This window comes from Penicillium macrosclerotiorum (assembly GCF_028827735.1).
Source record: "Penicillium macrosclerotiorum strain IBT 26536 chromosome Unknown utg000006l_segment0_segment0, whole genome shotgun sequence".
Classification (NCBI taxonomy): domain Eukaryota; kingdom Fungi; phylum Ascomycota; class Eurotiomycetes; order Eurotiales; family Aspergillaceae; genus Penicillium; species Penicillium macrosclerotiorum.
The window spans coordinates 836,469-855,109 of record NW_026643085.1 but is presented as its reverse complement, the minus strand read 5'-3'; the positions used below and the strand labels follow the sequence as shown (position 1 = coordinate 855,109).

The 18,641-nt window shown below is 49.9% G+C and overlaps 7 protein-coding genes across 7 annotated transcripts; 4 read left to right on the top strand and 3 right to left on the bottom strand.

Moving 5' to 3' along the window:
* Nucleotides 1-99: 99 nt before the first annotated feature.
* Nucleotides 100-1,908, bottom strand: capA (adenylate cyclase-binding protein; the record flags this gene model as incomplete). Its single annotated transcript, XM_057077319.1, has 4 exons — nt 100-1,075; nt 1,129-1,430; nt 1,487-1,742; nt 1,862-1,908. 4 exons carry the CDS (start codon nt 1,906-1,908, stop codon nt 100-102), a joined length of 1,581 nt encoding a protein of 526 aa, XP_056932899.1.
* Nucleotides 1,909-2,289: 381 nt separating this feature from the next.
* On the top strand, nt 2,290-3,588 carry N7462_005600 (uncharacterized protein; the record flags this gene model as incomplete). Its single annotated transcript, XM_057077318.1, has 3 exons — nt 2,290-2,341; nt 2,377-2,677; nt 2,706-3,588. 3 exons carry the CDS (start codon nt 2,290-2,292, stop codon nt 3,586-3,588), a joined length of 1,236 nt encoding a protein of 411 aa, XP_056932898.1.
* Nucleotides 3,589-3,727: 139 nt separating this feature from the next.
* N7462_005599 (uncharacterized protein) lies at nt 3,728-4,116 on the bottom strand (the record flags this gene model as incomplete). Its single annotated transcript, XM_057077317.1, has 3 exons — nt 3,728-3,785; nt 3,856-4,038; nt 4,094-4,116. 3 exons carry the CDS (start codon nt 4,114-4,116, stop codon nt 3,728-3,730), a joined length of 264 nt encoding a protein of 87 aa, XP_056932897.1.
* A 299-nt stretch (nt 4,117-4,415) lies between these two features.
* Nucleotides 4,416-5,636, top strand: N7462_005598 (mitochondrial 54S ribosomal protein mL44; the record flags this gene model as incomplete). Its single annotated transcript, XM_057077316.1, has 1 exon — nt 4,416-5,636. The coding sequence occupies one exon, from the start codon at nt 4,416-4,418 to the stop codon at nt 5,634-5,636; it is 1,221 nt and encodes a 406-aa protein (XP_056932896.1).
* A 635-nt stretch (nt 5,637-6,271) lies between these two features.
* On the bottom strand, nt 6,272-7,246 carry N7462_005597 (basic secretory family protein; the record flags this gene model as incomplete). Its single annotated transcript, XM_057077315.1, has 1 exon — nt 6,272-7,246. The coding sequence occupies one exon, from the start codon at nt 7,244-7,246 to the stop codon at nt 6,272-6,274; it is 975 nt and encodes a 324-aa protein (XP_056932895.1).
* Nucleotides 7,247-8,691: 1,445 nt separating this feature from the next.
* On the top strand, nt 8,692-12,796 carry N7462_005596 (uncharacterized protein; the record flags this gene model as incomplete). The annotated part of the gene is made up of 5 exons (XM_057077314.1): nt 8,692-9,162; nt 9,220-9,338; nt 9,397-9,599; nt 9,661-10,477; nt 10,534-12,796. The coding sequence occupies 5 exons, from the start codon at nt 8,692-8,694 to the stop codon at nt 12,794-12,796; spliced, it is 3,873 nt and encodes a 1,290-aa protein (XP_056932894.1).
* A 1,610-nt stretch (nt 12,797-14,406) lies between these two features.
* N7462_005595 (ABC transporter ATP-binding protein) lies at nt 14,407-18,456 on the top strand (the record flags this gene model as incomplete). The annotated part of the gene is made up of 1 exon (XM_057077313.1): nt 14,407-18,456. The coding sequence occupies one exon, from the start codon at nt 14,407-14,409 to the stop codon at nt 18,454-18,456; it is 4,050 nt and encodes a 1,349-aa protein (XP_056932893.1).
* Between the last annotated feature and the right edge of the window lie 185 nt (nt 18,457-18,641).

The following is an 18,641-nucleotide window of genomic DNA, read 5'->3' as shown; positions in this document are numbered from 1 at the left end:
ACAGAAAGTGATCAGAGGTTACTAGCTCTGTTGCTGCAGGCCTTAATGGCACCGCAGGGTCAATGATGAAACATCAGAAGAATTATCCATCAGACAGTTTTAGCCAGCGTGCTCCACAATCTCGTTCACCAGCACACCGTTCTTGATGTAACTCTTAATCTGTTCGGGGACGGGGCACTCCTTGGTATCCTCGTCGGTATCGGGCTTGGGCGGAAGCATGATGTTGACAGCACTGCACTTGCTGCTGAAAACCTCGGTATTCAGGCTCTTCTCACCTAGGTAGACTGTGGCACCGTCAACCTGGTCAAAGAGAATAGTTGGAACCGTTCCATCGATCTGCAGAGCGAACTTGGGCGACTTGATAACGTCCAGACTGCTGACCAGCGAGTCGACAATGATGGAAAGGCCGTTGCAGTTATCGATGGCAATGGCGTTGGCCTTGCTTGACACCTTGATGATACACTTGTTGCAGCGTGAGATGAGAATTGACTGGTTCTGCTTGGCAGGGATCTCGATGATTTCATCAGAGCCCTCGAAGTTCTCGACCAACCACTTGTTGCCCTCCAGCTCCTTACGTGGCGGCTTGCGGGCACGCATGCTCTCGGGCTTGGGCTTCTTGCTAGGAGCAGGGGACTTGCCTCGGGCAGACCCGGTGCTTTCTGGAGCAGTAGAGCCAGCGCGCAGACTAGGATTCTTGTGTGTCATCTGCGACTTGTCGACCTTGCGCAGGCCAGAGGTGATCTGCTCGCCCTGGTTAAGTTGGTCGAAGACGGCAGTCATATCGGGACCAGGGGCAGCAGGGGCAGGGGCTGGTGGGATGCCTGGTGGAGGCGGTGGTGGAGGAGCGCCGCCGCCAGGAACATTGAGTGCTGGGACAGGAGGGGGAGGGGGAGGGGGAGGAACAGCACCACCAGCAGGAGCAGGACCGCTCTTAATCTGTTTCAGAGCATCCAAAGCAGTCACACCCGACTCGTTGTTCCATGTAAGGCCCTTAGGGTAGTGCTTCTTGAGATAGGCCGAGAGAGCCTTAAAATTCTGGTAGTATGCCTGGATATACTCGACGTGGGTTCGGTCCCTGCTGCCAAGTCAGCTTCTGGTCGTTCTAGATTGACAGATTGAATGACCTACTTCTCCTTATACTCCTTGAGCACCTTATTTCCATAATACTCAATGCCACCGATCATCTCAGCAACGAACTCCGTGGGTTTGGTCTCGAAGAACCAGCCGAGTGCGACAATACCCTCCGCAATAGCGCTGAGGTGATTGAATAGCGGTGATGCGCGGTTGGATTCCTTGATATTGTTGATGCTATCCGACGCCTTGTGCAATTCTGTCATGAGCTCCGGGGGTGGGACATCGGGCTTCTTAGCCTTTGTTGAGACATATAGGAAGGTGCGCTCGGCCTCGAAAGCTTGAAGGACTGCTTTGGACTATGAGCTCAGGGTTAGCTTCAATTGAGCGCCTTGAAGATACACACGATATTTACCTGTTCGGCGACTAACCCGCCAATCTTCTCGCCTAGTTTCACAAAGTTCTGGACGTCTCCCTTGATCAACGCATCAAAGTCTTGAATCTGCGGTGGAACTTGCGGCGCAGCAGGGACTGCCGGGGGTGGGGGCAACGACTTGGGCGGTTCAGGGACGACGGAGGAATCAGGAGAAGGACTGCCCATACTCTTTGACACATTAGGATCATCTAGAGACATGGCCATATCCTCCAAGCGGGAGGTTGCTGCCTCGAGCCTGTAACACTGGGCATTAGCAAGATCTGTTCGGGATGCTCTCCGCACAGATTAGACAGAAATGACACGAGTCCAGCCAGATAGGAGCTTTGCATCCACTAACGAAGAGAGCATGCATACCGCTTGATGAGGGTGGTGAAATTATGCATATGGCTGCCACTCGCCATCTTAGGCAACACGTTGCTCAATGGGGCGAGAAAGGGAGAAGGAATCGGAAGGAAAGGGACTGTATGTGGATGTATACGAGTCTCTCGTCAAAGGACACTGTTTCAAGCAATGCCCAATGTTTTGCGATCCACCGGACGTCAAAACGATGACAGTGGAAAGGCGGAATAGTGTCTGGAAGCTCCTGAAGTCGCAGCTCCGGGACCCGCAACGGTACATTACGGGCGGCGGGACCACCGTAGAATGACGTTGCGGGTAACTTTGGTATTGACATTACACCACGAATCCACCTCAACTGGCCCCATCGTTGGGATATCCAACTTCTCTTCCTTTGGTCATCAACTTGATTTCAGATCTCTGGTATGGCGGAGTCAGTCTCTGTGATGGCCCAGTCTGGCGATGTCGAGTTTTGCACTTTAGGGATGTTCATTCTCGGTATGTTTATCTTTCTGCATTTCTCGACATCACAGACCAGATGCTTATAGCAACCCGATATGCAGATGACATTGAGTTTGGCGGCTCAAGACCCGACGTCAAAAATGCGCTAGGAGGCGCTGCTTCTTTCGCTGTCTTGGGTGCCCGCCTGGTGGCAGGTCCGCAACATGCACGGTCAGTGAGCTGGATCGTGGATGTTGGATCAGACTTCCCGCCCGAGACTTTGGCGGTGATCAAGTCCTGGGGCACAGATTGTGTAATCAGGGAAGACCAAGGGAGGCTGACAACGAGGGCCTGGAATGGATACCACCCAGATGAGAAGCGAGGTAAGACTAGGTGTTGACTATGTTTCTATATAATCAAGCATAAATAACAAGGACGCAGACTTCAAGTATTTGACTCCGAAGCTAAGGATAGAGCCATCAATGCTGTCGAATCCTCAAATCTGGTCACGGACATTCCATATGGTCTGCTCTCCATCCCGCTGTATTTCCATTGTGAATTATATTTTGCAACGGCGGGAAAAGCTGCACCAGATGAATCAAGCTCCCTCTAGTGTGCATGCCTTGGATCGACCTGCTTTTGTCTGGGAGCCTGTACCAGACCTCTGCACACCGGAAGAACAGGAAAAGTTCTTTGCGGCCAATCGAGTGGTGGACGTGGTGAGTCCGAATCATCTCGAGCTGGGCCTGATGTTCGACCAACCTGGGTGGACACAGGACAGCAAGGAAGGTCAACAGCTTGTTCAGAGAATCTTAGACTCTGGCATTGGTCCCAATGGCAATGGATGTCTCGTCATCAGAGCAGGCAAGGACGGAAGCTTCGCCTTTTCAAGAACGCATGGACTGTGGCTTCCTGCTTATCATCAACCGGATAATTCTGTTGCTACGGTTGTAGTAGATCCAACCGGGGCTGGAAATTCCTTTCTTGGTGCACTTGCTCAAGGCATGATCAGTACTAGCCGGGATCCATCCGATATTATCGAGTCCACACTAGCAACATCCCAAGCTTGGAAGAAGTCATTGAATGCTTGGAAGCCCCGACGAAGTCTACCAATGGCACTTATCTGCGCTACGGTTGCTGCCGGATTTGTTGTGGAACAAATTGGCGTCCCAGAGATCTCCATTGCTAATGATGGGAAAGAGTTGTGGAATCAGTCTGAATTCACGGAACGGGTCCGTCTGTACACGCAGCGATTATTTAGGACATTGGAAGAGTCTCCCCGGAGACACCTACTGACCAATTGATCAAGTGATCCATTTGGAAACGCCCTTCTATTGTCGTACAGCCACAGGGAATGATGAAATGATAGTAAAAACACAAAAAGAAATGTTCTGGCACGCTGTAATTCCTCCTTCAAGCCACACCAAGGGTTCTTCTTTTGACTTATGACGGGTTCTGGGCAGCTTGCTGCTTCTCGTGCTCTCGGATCTGTCGGCTCCAGCTAGAATTGAAGAAAAGTCTCGGTCAGTAAAAGAATCGTCTCTGCGGAATGAGCCGTAGGTCCAACGCACTATCGGCTGGGGAAGAATCTGCCGGGCTCGGGCATCTTGTCACGGTATTCCCGGTCGGCACTGATGCTGAAAGCGATGGCAGCAACTCCAACGACGAAGGCGCCCATAATCGCGGTGTTGGCCTTCCAGTTGGCCGGTCGGGCGTACCAACCACCAGCGGGTGACCAGACTTCCTTGGGGTACCTGCGCAGGTTCTGTGAGCATTGGGTGGTCAATTCGTGTCTAATCGCAGACTTACGGGATCTTTCCGCCTCCACCCATTGTGAGCAATATGTTATTAGGGGATTTGTTGAGTAGAGAAAGGAGCGTAGCGCTGGTGAGTTCTTGCAAGCGGGTTGAAGCCGAAATGGCTGTCAATCCAAGGTCGAACGCCAAGCCACCATTTCCTATTTGATACTAGTGCAAGCTCACACGACCAGCGATCCCGTGACTGCAACAATTTCTCTTTTCTCTCCCCGTGAATTAGCCGCAAGCCTTCCGAGTCTCGCCCCATTGACGCAGCGTGAATTGTCGTTTCTTCAATTTTCTTTTCGGTTTCCAATTGCTTCTCGGTCGCCCAGATGAAGAGGCTGCAGCTCCAACGATGGAGCAGAACAGTCCTTTCGCCGCGGGCTCGGACTGGTAATCGGCTGCATCAACAAATCTACTCTGCCGGATTGCGATACCAGTCAACGGCGTCTCCTCTTCAGGCAGAGCCTGCCGTTCAAGACGGCATTGGCAGTCTGGGTCTTCAGGATCGTGAGCTGAACCAGCACCTGAAGAGTGTTCACAAACGCAAGGACCAACTACAATATCCCTCTCCTCCGGTCGAAGCCGCCACAAAGTCCGCCAAACTGGCTGCCCTTCACGCTCGACTCTATCTTCCTTCTCGATTACCTCTCAACACCTTCGCACGCGCATTAGTAGACGTCTCCGCGGATCCAAATGCCGATTTCAACAACGAATCGCTGGCCACACTCGGTCACGACCTCCTCGCCTACTACACCTCCGAGCACCTCCTTTGCACCTACCCTCGCCTACCCCTGTCGGTCGTCTTCACCGCCATGTACGCTTACGCCGGTCCCAAAACCCTCGCGGCAATGGCGAGAGAATGGGGTGTTGAGCATGCCTCATTGCCTGGTGGAGAAGTTGATCCCGGCTTGCTCCAATTCCGAAGGGTAGAGCCTGGCACCGATGTGAATGCGGCAACTGCAGACTCAGCCTCCCAGACACCGAGACCGTATGCTGTTCAGAAAAACTGGAGGATGACGGTCACCTCTAAGATATTCTATGATGATGAGTTTGGTGATGCGCTCAAGGGGCCCGCTGCGGCTGGTAAGGGTGTCACCGCTGAGCTAGCGAGTGCCACCTTTGTCCGCGCCGTTATGGGCGCCATCTACCTTCATGCTGGCCGCCCAGCTGCTAAGCGCTTCTTCGAGCAGCACTTCCTCTCCCGTCACCTCAACATCTCGGAGCTGTTCAACTTCTCCCGACCGGCCCGTGACCTTGCTCGGTTGTGTGCCCGCGAGAACTTCGAGGCTCCCGTCGCTAGAATCATCAGCGAGACTGGCCGAAAGAGCAGACACCCTGTTTTTGTCGTTGGAATCTTCTCTGGCCAGGATAAGCTGGGCGAGGGCGCTGGCGCCAGCCTGATCGAGGCCCGGGAACGGGCGGCTCTTTCTGCCCTGAAGGGATGGTACCTTTACAGTCCACTCAACGTGCGCGTACCCAGCTCCATGGAGGAAGAGGGTGCTGCGTCTTGGAAGCCTGCATACGTTGATCTGGGTGAAGTCATTGCCTAATGAAGGTCTTGAATTCAAGCGCTCATCCGGCGCGGTACCATATTACTTCATGTCTGTCTATTATTGTCCTTTTTTTCAGTCTCTCTGGTATGCTGTGATTTCGCATGGGAAGCAGGCCAGTGGTGAAAGAGTCATTTCTTTCTGTCTTTTGCATGACTGGATATTGTATAGTATGGGAATTGCCATTCCTGCGATTCATCTGGTGTCTTTTTGTTTGGATCTTTTTTTAACTTCCTGCTCCCCTTCCCCCATCATTGTTTCTCTTTTTTATTGTCTCATTTATTTGGCTACGCCCCCCTCTTCTCCCGTTAGAAACCGGCCAAAACAGGATGGATCGAGGTCTACGTGTCTGGGCACTTATATAGAAGGTGTCAGGCCATCAATGTATCCCAAGAAATAAAAACTATTTTTCATAAACACTACACTATCTAAACTTTGCTGACTGCTTCAATAACTTCGGCTGTCCGGCTCTCATTACGACGCTTCATACTAAATGGAGCATAATCTGCATATCTGAGCGGATCCGCGAGCAAATCTATATTCGGGATGAAAAAATGTGGACTTCTTCTCGATGCAATCCAACTGAAAGAGCAGGTTTCAACTTTTCTTATAGTTGATATCACCCTGGCCCATCATCATGGATTAACAATCTCTTCCTCCCAGTTGCCTTTAGTCTTTTTTTCATCGTCCTCATAGCCATCAAGATACTTGCCGTACTCATCCCACAGTTCATCAACGGTTACCCCGAAAAGACCCCTCCAAAAACCCACGCCCTTGCCATGTTCTCCATCCCCATCCTCATAGCCGACTCTTAGAAGTTGGTCATTCAACATCCCAATCGCGCCTTCACCCGCCCATTCGCCCTCGATCCATGCTAGGAAGTAAGCCGTATGTTGGTAGCCTGCATCCCACTTCTTCTCTCGTTCATTTGAGGACGTGGGACGTTTCCAATGCGGTGGTGAGAGATCAGCCTTGAGCCGTACAAAATCTGCAATGCCTTCGATCAGACCTCCTGGCGGATTCGGAATATCCTTTGTCTCTTTGCCATCGTTCCTCGGGGGCGAGGTGTGCTGGTAGCAATGCACGAGCTCGTGTGTGAGAACCCCCGTTAACTCACAGACTGGATCAGCACTGGCCGCCGAATCCATACAATGCTTGATATAAGGGAGAGACAGATGAATCTCTTTGTGGTCGTTGTCCAGTTCCGTGCCAAGAGTGTATGCGACTCCGTCGAAATTCCGTAGAAAGACGGTAACTGAACGAGTGCCGGGAATCGAGGGGTGGAAATAGGGTCGTTTGAAATGTTTTCCAGATTCTCCGGTAGGAGAATTATACTCAGGGACCGTGTATAGATATTTGACAATATTCCAAAGCGCAATGTCTAAGGTCGACGCAAGATCTGGAATGAAAACGAAGAAAGAGGACACCGCTGGGTGGCGAAGCTCGTCGGCATGAAGGCGTAATTTGGGCTTTGGAATATGCTTTTTCCATTCCTTTCGTATTTGGTCTTGGTTTTGGCCATCCTCTTTCAAGCTCGGTGGCTCAGAATGCTGCTCTGGCTGGGGGACTGCAGATGAAGAAGCAGCGGGGACCGAAATGAAACTCGACATCCTAAATCAGCAATATTTGTTACAATCTGTTGTGCTCGGGTCTGTTAAGGGTTCAGACTATAGGACCTGAATGCTGTGATCTTTCGACTTCCCGTCACGCACGAGCTGTTGATCGAGGCTGCGGCGGGATCGACAGGTAAGAAAGGCGGGAAGAAGGTGGGGAGCTGGCCGTATCTCCGCTCCACTTAGCCACCACCGCATCGACTTTCATTGGCATATCGAATGTAGTTTGAATCAATATTCAGGTTCCTCCAACAGTATAGTTGGCTTTTTTTGGTGGCTGACTGCTCTAATTTGACAATAATTCTTCCTCGGGGTTTCTTGATGCTTTTGCAGAAGTGTTGGTGCACACAAGATATATTTCTACAGCTTTTGTGGGGAGGGCTTGTGTCGGCATGTTGAGTATCAAGCAGAACCACATGTAGATAATCGACACAATGCTCCTGTATACTTTACAAAATAAAGCCAGGAACACTTTTACACTTACTCAATTGAATTGCCGAACAGTGAATGCTCACGTGAAGCCGATCTTCGACTACATGCCCCTGTTACTGCTTTATATCAAGATCTCACCCAATCACTGACTTTCGTCATGTTCCCCCTCGCGAGCCCGAGATGCGATATTTGACCAGTCAATGAGTCCGGACATCCAAGGATAATCTCTTGCAATTATTTCCGTCCAGGAATTTGTTCCTGAATCCTCCCATCGCCGTGTGTGGACAGCTTCTCTGACTGCGCAACCGGTTGCCCTTTGCGACCGCGACATAAACAAACCAGTTCAAGATTGGGCGGGGTTTGGGCACAACCATGGTTGGCCACAGCCAGAAATCAACTGTTTCAAACTAAAACGGCCAAGAAAACAAAAGAAATAGGACAGCACTCGGTCATTTGCAATTCAATTGCTCTGTCCCCTGCAAAGTTCCCCCCTTCTATACGGGTCAAGGGCTGTGTCGCATCAGTGGAGTTCCTCGCGCTTATCCGCGCTTATCGCCCCTTGACTCTCCGACTTTCCCTCGTCTTCGTCAACATCCCACCATCCACGGTTCGCGCCCGCTTGTCTGCCATCGCGCCCCCTTGTTCGCCCACTGTTTGCGTAAGTATTTAATTTGCTTCAATCGCGATCTCCTGCCTTGGACTTGGCTTTGTTCATGAGATCTTGCATCTATCTTTGTCTCCTCGAGACTGCGTCGGGGTCGCCTGCGCGTCCCGAATCCTGGCCGCTTCTCGACGGACAACCCCCTGTCCATTTCGATCATTTGAACACTATAAATTTGCGACTGACCTTTGTGGACCAGGTAGTGTTCTGTCAGCGACTTGACCTCCAAGCCGGCCATCCTTGTCCCTGCTTTCATCGCTCCAAGACTATCTTCACACATCGCCTCGCTGGTGCTGCCTCCTATGATTCTCGAGTGACATAAGTGGATAACTTCTTGTCGGTGTCAATAATGGAGGCAAAGGCTGCGGAACTTCTGGCAGCCTTCAAAAACCCTAATCTCTCCGTCGACGCGAAGGTTGCCCACCTCACGGCTATCAAGTCCGACATCAAACAGAAAAATGTTCCCGAGGGCGCCATTCTGACCATTTTCGAGACTCTCAAACTCTCCTTAAGTTCACAACACTCATCAGTCCTCAGTGCTGGATTTTCGACCCTTGGCCATTTTCTCAAACGATTGTCAATTCAAGACCAGCAGCAATGGATTGTGAACCAAGCGCGGGACCTCTACCCTATATTGCTGGATCGACTCGGCGACCACAAGGAACGTGTTAGAGCTCAGTCAGCTACAATTTTCACCGAGCTTTGGTCTTTGTCAAGCAACTCTGTGTCCAGCAACGAAGTGGAATATTATGTGCTCGAGACCGCTTTGGTGGGAAAGAACCCTCGGGCCAAAGAGATGAGCATGCTCTGGCTGTCTAACGTGCGTATATTCATCTTAATTACGCGGACTGATATCTGACATGTGCAAAATTCGCAGATGACGAGAAACCATGGGCTGTTGTTCCGTCAATATGTACCCTCGCTGGTCGCATGTCTAGAGGACGCCGACAGTGCTGTTCGAGATACAGCAAGATCGGTCGTAGTTGAACTATTTCAGTACGTGAAATCTCGAAATGCCGTTTCTAGGCCTCTTGATGTTAATACTCTGTATCAGAAATGCCTCCGCACGAGCCAAGTCTGATCTGCAAAAACAACTGGCTGCTCGCGGCGTAAGGAAATCAATTGCCAATACTATTCTTTCTGGAATCGGGCTTGGCTCCGCTGAATCTGAGAGCTCAACTCGACCGATGTCTCGTGCAGAACGACCAATGTCTGTGATGTCTTCTCGTTCGCGTGCTATGGAAATACCGGATGATGGTTCGTTCATCAAACTATTGTTAAAGATCAATGACGTACAACTGTTCTGACAGAATTCCAGAGCCGGAAACATCAAAAAGTCGACCAGGTTCCCCACGGAGCCGTCATGATCGTTCGACTCCTTCCGCACCTAGTGAACCCCTACGACCTAAAACTCCATCCCTGGCACCCACACCCCACCAACCATCCCTTGTGGAGGATGATAGTTTGGAGCCGTCCCTTGTCTCGTCAGGGAGAGACATCGATGATGCCGTGCGCGATATGCTCCCCTGGTTTGAAGGTAGGGAATCAGAAGACAACTGGTCGAAGCGAGAGAAGAATGTTATACTCTTTCGCCGAATCACCCGCGGCAATGCGCCCCACGACTTTCCCCAAAACTTTGTCAATGCCGTGAAAAGTTTTCTGGATGGAATCTTCAAAGTGGTGAACTCGCTACGCACAACTCTCTGCACGAACGGCTGCCTTTTGATGCAAGATATTGCCAAAACTTGTGGGCCAAAGATCGATTCTATGGTCGAAATAATTATGCAGAATTTGATCAAATTATGTGCCTCCTTAAAAAAGATTGCGGCACAGAATGGAAATGCAACAGTTGATGCTGTTATTGGAAATGTCTCGTTCAACATTCGCATCCTGCAACATGTCCACTGGGCGTGCCAAGAGAAAAATGTGCAATTACGTCTCTTTGGTGCAGGATGGCTGAAGACCCTAATCAGTCGCCAAGCCCATCAGAAGAGCACAGTCGAACATGGAAATGGGCTTGATTTCATTGAAAAATCTCTCAAGAAGGGATTGGGTGATGCAAATCCCGGCGTACGAGAGGCGGTGCGTAGCACGTTCTGGACCTTCTATGGTGTCTGGCCTGACCGAGCCTATGTGTAAGACCGCCTTCTACTCTCTACCATTATAATCCGCATTTGCTAACCTACCCAAGGATTTTATCCGACCTCGATCCCAAATCGCGTAGCCTGCTGGAGAAGGACCCATCAAACCCCAATGCGGCGCAGAAAACTTCAACCATCTCCGGGAAGATTGCCAGCGGCCAACCCTCTGGTCGTTCTGCTCTCAAAGAGGCCATTGCCGCTCGTAAGAAAGCCCAGATGCCTTCTCGACCGGAGTCTGCCCACTCGGCTTTTGTGGACTCAGATCCAGCCACCAGGTCCTCCACTCGGAGTGTGCCTACCGGAGCTCCCCTCTCCTCGCTTCACTCTGCACCAATGCGACCTTCTATGAAGCCTCGACGTCCTGAAATTAGTCGCCCGGCGACAGCAGATCCTTACGCTCGTCGGCCAGATAGGCCAGATTCCCGGGCCCAATCAACATCTAAGCCTGTAAGCTCACCGAGATCAGTGAGATCCAAGGCATCCACACCTTCATCGAAACCAATCAACGCTCCTCGCCTTCGACCTCACGAGTCTGGACAGACTGGCACTACCAGGGGAAAGCCCAAGAAGCTTGACCTTTCAAAATCCAAGTCTCATGGGGACCTTGCTGCAGCTAGCCGTGCTCGTAGCGATTCTGATGACAGCATAGTGAATCAACCCTCTGTGCATACATCATACACTGGTCTGTCAACCGGATCTAATATTCAGAATCAGCGGGCACATATTGTGCTGGAAAGCCCTATTCTCTCTGCATCTCAACCGCCGCCTACTAGCAGCCAACGCAGTAACCATAGTGATCATAGCCACGGAGTGGTTCTAGATCCAGTCGAAAACCCGGAGCCACTTTCGCTCGATGGAGCTTCTTCTCTAGCTACTTCTCCACAGGAAGCAGAACTAGAAGTTGCGACACCATTGCGCCGTTCTGACACAATATCCGAGCCCGAACAAGCTCCTCAGTCCCAGTCGGATGAAATGGTTATATACGAGGATCCTGCTACGCCAGCCGTGGCGGAAGCGAAGACTCCTGAGTTGTCCCCTGTTCAGCATTTCACCCCAAGAAGATCTCCTCGTCGCAACACCGAGCAGGATTTTCAAGAGACTGTGCATGACGTGCCCACGCTACGAGAGACACCAGTCAAGAAACCTGCCCCTGAATTGGCTCCTGTTCAAGATTTCCCTACTGACGGTGTCAACGAGCCTCGTTTCCCATCCCCCAAGAGAACACCACTTCGAGGAACCCCCTCACCCACCAGAAATCGTGGACCGGCAACCCCGTTACAAAACATCTCCGCCCTGGAGTCAAGCCTGCCAACTGAAAATATGGGAACAGATACATTCGAGCACAATCCCAATAACGAGAATGCCGCTACACATATCGCCAAAGTCCCCGAGTTAGCTCCAACTCCACGATCAGCAGCTAAATCTGGTGCTTTGGAAGAGGTATCGCTCAACGAGTCTACCTCACGACCCGTGGATATGCGTGGCTGCTCCTTCGAATCTGTTGGTCCTTCAACGACCGAAGAATTGAGTCTTCGCCGCAGCCGCAAGTGGGCTGAACGTCATAGGAGCCCAAGCCCTCGATCGAAGGACCCTGTCAACGCGAGAGAAATGCTAAACAAGGCTTTGAGCCGCATTGCGACTAAGAACATGGACATCTCGGGATATCGCAAGCTGCAAGGGTTATATCAATACCACGGCGAAGATATTGTGTCTCATGAGCAAGATTACTATTCTCTGCTCCAAGCTCTTTTGAGCGAGCTCGAGTCAGCACCTACAAGCCGCAAGGATCATGATATCAAGACCCAAATCCTTGCTACTATTCGCTCCATGCTTCTCCGTACTAGCGTGCTTTTCCACCGGTACGATGTTCCCGCAATGGCCGCTATTATCCGAGCGCGGGGCCACTACGAGTCTAGCTCCCATTTCGTCACCTGTTTGGAAGAGGTTGTAGAGCAGTTGGTATCTCTTATATCACCAGAGACGGTGGTCAATGGCGTACTACAAGGACTGGATCTGGATAAGGACACGAAGAGCGAAAATGCATCTCGATCAATTATCATGGGTCTCGCGACTATTCACCAAGCCCTATCACAAGGGCCCGTGGAGATCTCGGATGATGTTCTTGCCAGTATCGGCGCTGTTGTCAGCCAACAACTTGCTCATCCACGACCTGGTGTGCGCAAGCAGGCAACTGAGCTATGCACGCTTCTAAATCTCAAGTTTGGTCTGGACCGCGTCCAGAAAGTCACCCAGCCCGCCGGTGAAGGATCTCTTAACCTACTCACCTATTTCATGGCTCGTCGATCCCAGTGAACATCTCAAGAGACGACTAGCCTGGAGATGTTTTAATTGGTTCATTTCCCCTGGCTTTTTTCTTCGATGTAATTTTGTATTTACCATGCCGCGGCGGCGCTGATTATGGTGATTAAGGCACATAAAATAATAACGAATATCATTAACTCATCTGGCACAGGCGCTCATTAAAATGATTGACATGACAAAGGGGCTGTAATTTGGTGTACGAGGCGCTTTCATTTTCCGCGGTAGTCGAACGGTCAGATCCATTGTCCATCCTTGAACCTTGAAATGAAACGAGTGGACCTTGATCGGCAACACGAGGAAGCCAGTGACGAGTGTGACAATTGCAATGCCTGCTATGGACTGCCCCCAAACGTCGCGTGGAACCGCGGCGAGGGCGGGGAACGCGCAGGAGGCGTGCAGCACGGCGGGACTCGATCGGAGCGCCGAAGACGGGGAATTTATTTTCGAGTTAAAAAATGCGTGATCGGAGACAAAAATCCCTCCATAAGCTAAACCCGAGGAACAGGATGCTGACAGGATGTTTCGCTACTGGGCTTGATCCTAACATTCAAACAGAACGGGGTTATCAATCCATCAGATTAGATGATCAGATAACATTTGGAGTTGGGGATCAGGTCAGGACGCATGCAGTCCAGCCCATAAGTTTTCCTGATCTCACTGAAGCATAGTGAGCACTGAGAACAGACCTGCGAGAGAAAAAAAGCAATGAGCCATGGACTCGTATGTCGATCGAAGAATCTGTGCTTTTTCTCACCCTATCACGAGAGCTGATGCAGGGACGTTCCGCCATGTTCGGTCTATACCGGAGGTTATCAGATGAAACGGTGGAGCAAAGAGGGGCTTTGTGTTCGAGTTTGACGTCCCAAAATCCTTCTATTGGAAGCGCTTAGGCCTCGCCAGAGTGGTTCACCGGTGTTTTGGCTTTTGTTCAGTCCCTCTGAACGGAAGGTGGGAATTGATTCGCAGGGTCTGCCCATACGAAATCGGGAATCGATCAACACTTCGGTGGAACTGTCCTCCTCTTCCGCTCCACTTTTTGTCCTTGGCCTCATGAACGACTGGCATCCGAGCTCCTGCTCAAGGCAGTGTCCTTGGGGTTGTTTTCGTAGTTTCTTGTCATGGCTCCACTTGTCATTATGCTTCCCGATATGGCGTCAACACTCTTGGACCATCGCTGGGCTTTTCGACGTTGGAAAAGAAAAATGGGGTTTCAAAGTTTACGCAAAGTTAGCTCTCAAAATGTTTCTCTGATTATTCCCCGAATGTCCTTTCATGTTTTCATGAAGGCCTTTCTATATGCATAGACTAGGCCGCACACTAGTTTCTAGTAGCAACATTTCTCTTGGTCAAGCTGCCGAGTTGCTGACCTTAGCTGGCTCTCTTCCACTCTTGATTTGACATTTGATTGTGCTATTGAAATTCTGAATCAAAGGAGGCACTAATTAATTCTCCATCATCATTTACCCGAACGGCCAAAACAGGCCATGTCGGACATATCCGGGGAAAATGATTCTGAGTCAACAGAGAAGACCAGAATGGTTGGTCAAGAATTTCCGATTGATATCATTCATGAATGCTAACTAAGGGGGCAGATAAACTGTATGAACATATTTATACCGACGAAAGAAAACACGGGAAGATTCTTTCACTACTGTCGACTGCTATTCTCACTGGATTATTCAAAGACCGATGTTTTCCTCATTTTGACTGGTCTCTTATTCTCCATTGCGGCTGGCATTCCTTTCCCTCTACTGGGTATTGTCTTTGGTGACCTGATCAACGATCTAAACACAGCAACTTGTTCGAACTCCTCATCAACAGACAGAAATGTAGCGGATGGTGTACAGCAGAAAGTGCTGTATACTATCTATATTACTATTGCCAACTTTTGTTTTATATACATCCATTGCAGCTGCTGGAGCTATATTAGCGAGCGCATCGCTCGAAGATATCGTCGACACTACTTCAAGAGCATTATTAGACAAGAGGCAGGCTATATTGAAAGCCTTCCAGCAGGGGATGTCCTCTGCCGACTGGCCAGCGATATTGAAGTAGTGCAATCAGGCACTTCAGAGAAAGTGGGATTAGTGATATCCACACTCTCATATTTTGTCACATCCTATATCGTTGCTTTCATCAAGGTTCCGACCATTGCGGGCATGTTGGTATCAGTGGTGCCTTGCTACTTTCTCATGTCTTATGCCGGAGGATACTTCATCAAAAAGTATTCAGCTAGCATTTCGGAGCGTGTTAGTGCAGCCACCTCGATTGCAGCCTCAAGTTTGTCACATTTGACACTTGTGCATGCCTTTAATTCAAACGATCGCTTAGAGAGACTTTTCTCAGGCCATCTATCGGAATCTCGAATTGACGCTCTTAAAAAGGCTGGAACACATGCTTGCCAGATCGGCTTTCTCTATTTCGTCGCCTACAGTGCCAATTCATTGGCATTCTGGGAGGGTTCCCGGCTAATTGCCAACTCAGTGGAAACCGGTGGTACTGGCACATCAGTCGGAGCTGTCTACACAGTAATCTTCGTGCTGATAGATGCCTCATTTATATTAAGCCAGGTTGCTCCATTTGTCCATATTTTTGCGTCCGCCGCTGGTGCATCTGAAAGGCTCTTGTCAGTCATCAATAGACGGTCTAAGATTGATGGCACATCAGGAACTGGTGACAAATCAATCTCATTCAGTTCAATGGAAATAACTTTCCGCGATGTACACTTCAGCTACCCATCTCGACCCGAGGTACCTGTTTTAAAAGGTGTTAGTTTTACTATTCAAGCACGAAAACATACTGCCATAGTTGGCCCGTCTGGCAGTGGAAAGTCTACTATCATGGCTCTGCTAGAACGCTTCTATGACCCGACGACTGGCGAAATATGCATTGGTGGCCAAGCAATACGGGCATTGAATGTGAAATATCTGCGTGGAAACATCGGATTTGTGCAGCAAGAGCCGTCTTTGTTGGACCTTTCAATCTTGGAAAATATTGCTTATGGGCTGGTTGCTTCTGCCGCCGAAGAGCATAAGGCCCTCGCAACCTTCATTCTTGATTCTACCCTGTCGAATCTAGCAAAGGAAATTCGCTCTGGCATGCTTGAAAAGAACGTTCTTGAGAAATACGACCCGAAAGTTTCCGAAATTGTGAAATTGGTTCGCAAAGCTGCGAACGAGTCCAATTCTTTGACCTTCATTGATGCTCTGCCACATGGGTTTGCGACAAATGCAGGCTCTAGCGGGAATCTATTGAGCGGTGGGCAGAAGCAGCGAATAGCATTGGCGCGAGCACTGGTTCGCGAACCGGCGCTGCTTATCCTTGATGAGGCGACGGCGGCTCTGGACTCTACTAGCGAACGACTGATTCAAGATGCCTTGGCTAAAGTGGCTGAAAGAGTTACGATAGTGTCGATTGCCCACCGCTTAGCTACTGCCAAAGATGCTCACAGTATTGTGGTGTTTAAAGAGGGCCAAGTTGTTCAGCAGGGTTCTCATGCTGAGCTGGTTGCAGAAGGTGGAACTTACGCTGAGATGGTGAAGCTTCAGAACCTTGGAAAAATGGGCCTAGCAAATCCTCCTACCCAGGATCCAATTTGTGAAGCTCAAGACGATACCAACAAGACCTTTATTGCCGCTGAAAAACATAACTTTCTCGACACAGGCAGTACAGATATTACCGACGAAGCGCTTCCCACTTACACTGTGGAGCCACAGGATAAAGGAATCGGGAAAGAACAGGAAGCGAAGAAGAAAATTAATTCTTCAAAAAAAACAGCCAAGAGGTCCCGATGGTTTACGACAAAGGTTGTGTTTTCTTTAGTGCGTCCAGACATGGGCTATATTACCCTTGGATTGGCCATGTCCGTGGTGATTGGAGGTAGTTACACAGCTGAAGCGGTCATTTTTGGGCACACAGTTGGTAGTTTGAGCCCCTGCGCTGGATCCGATTCAATCCGAAATAGCGGACAGCTCTACGGACTTTTGTTTTTCGTTATGGCTCTTGTTGAGTTGTTTACGAATGTGATTGGAGGTTGTGCGTTTGGTTGGGCTGCAGACAAAATTTTATACCGCATCCGTGTTCTATCCTTGCGATCTCTCTTGGATCAGACGATTCAATGGCATGGAATGAGCAACAGAACACCCGGCATCCTCATAACATACATCACAGGTGATGCCACGGCTCTTAGCAGTATTACTGGAACTACTATTGGTCTACTCTTAGCTATGGCCGTGAACTTGATTGCTGGGATAGTGGTCTCATTTGCAATCGCGTGGAAGATTGCTATCGTGCTTCTTCCTACAATACCTGTGTTGTTGGCTTCTGGTATGATGAAATTACGAACCCAAGCTCAATTTGCAGAGCGTCATCAGAAAGCATTTGCAAAAGCAACTGCAATTACAGTTGAAGCTGTCGACAATATTAGGGTAATTGCCGCCTTTTCCTTGGAGAAACAGTCCTATTCTGTTTATGAACGAGCATTGCACGCGCCATACCAGGAAACATTGAGATCCATTGCGATCGGAAACGTATTTCTGGCATTTGCTTTCAGCGTCAGCAACCTGGTCTACGCTTTGGCATACTGGTGGGGCACCAAGCAGATTGTGGCAGGTCTATATTCTCAAACCCAATTTTTCATTGTTTTGCCCGCGTTGCTGTTTAGTACACAGTCTTGCGGCCAAATGTTTGCATTGGCGCCAGATATTTCGAAAGCAGGCATCGCTGCCTCGAACATTGCAGAGTTGCTCACAACACGCTCGGTAGATGAGGAGTTGAATATTGGTACTTCAGGCAAGATAAAGGGCTACTTAACCTGTCTCTTGAATGAGAAGGTCCTCGACATAGAGGCAGCACATATTGAGCAAAGGAGCCTGGATGCGCCCTATTCCGCTTTGAGGGCTTGGGGAATTGGGGCAGAATTGCAGAATATATATTTCGAGTATCCATCTCGACCGGGCCAAACGGTTCTACGTGGTCTAAGCTTGAGAATCAAGCCTGGAAAATTCTGCGCCCTGGTAGGGCCCAGTGGCTCGGGTAAGTCCACGATATTCGCGATGTTGGAGCGATTCCACCGCCCTGAGTCCGGAGCCGTTATAATCGACGGTATCAACATCACCCAGCGGCTTGGAACAGGGTTTCGTGATGATATAGCTCTTGTTCCACAAGAGAATGTCCTATTCGAAGGAACTGTCGCATTCAATATTGGACTCGGAGCTCGCCCAGGCCATCAACCTTCCCAAGAGGACATTGAAGAAGCCTGCCGCATGGCCAACATTCATGACGTGATCATGGCCTTACCACATGGCTATCAAACACAATGCAGCCGGGATGGTAAACAATTCTCCGGTGGTCAACGCCAGAGGTTATCTATTGCGAGAGCTCTAGTGCGCCGTCCCCGCATGTTGCTGTTGGATGAGTCGACTAGTGCCCTTGACGTCGAATCTGAAAAGCGGATCCAGGAATCCCTTGCAACACTTGCTGGACGTACTACCATTGTTGCCATTGCGCATCGCCTCAACACTATCCACCGTGCTGATTGTATCTATCTCATTGAGGAGGGCCGCTGTGTTGAACAAGGAACGCACGACGAACTGATCGAGCGAAGCGAAACCTATAGGATGAGTGTTATTCACCAGTCACTCGAGACATAAAATGAGATCACTAGAAGAACTAGAATGCCCCTGTGAATATGCAGTATCTTCATCTGTATTTGCTGTCGCTGGACGTGCGTGACAATACTTCCAGTAAGCAAGTCACAAGCTTGACCTGAAGCAGTAAAAGTGCCAGAATTACCTACCTAATGGATTTCCTATACCATTTCTTGGCTTTCCATTTC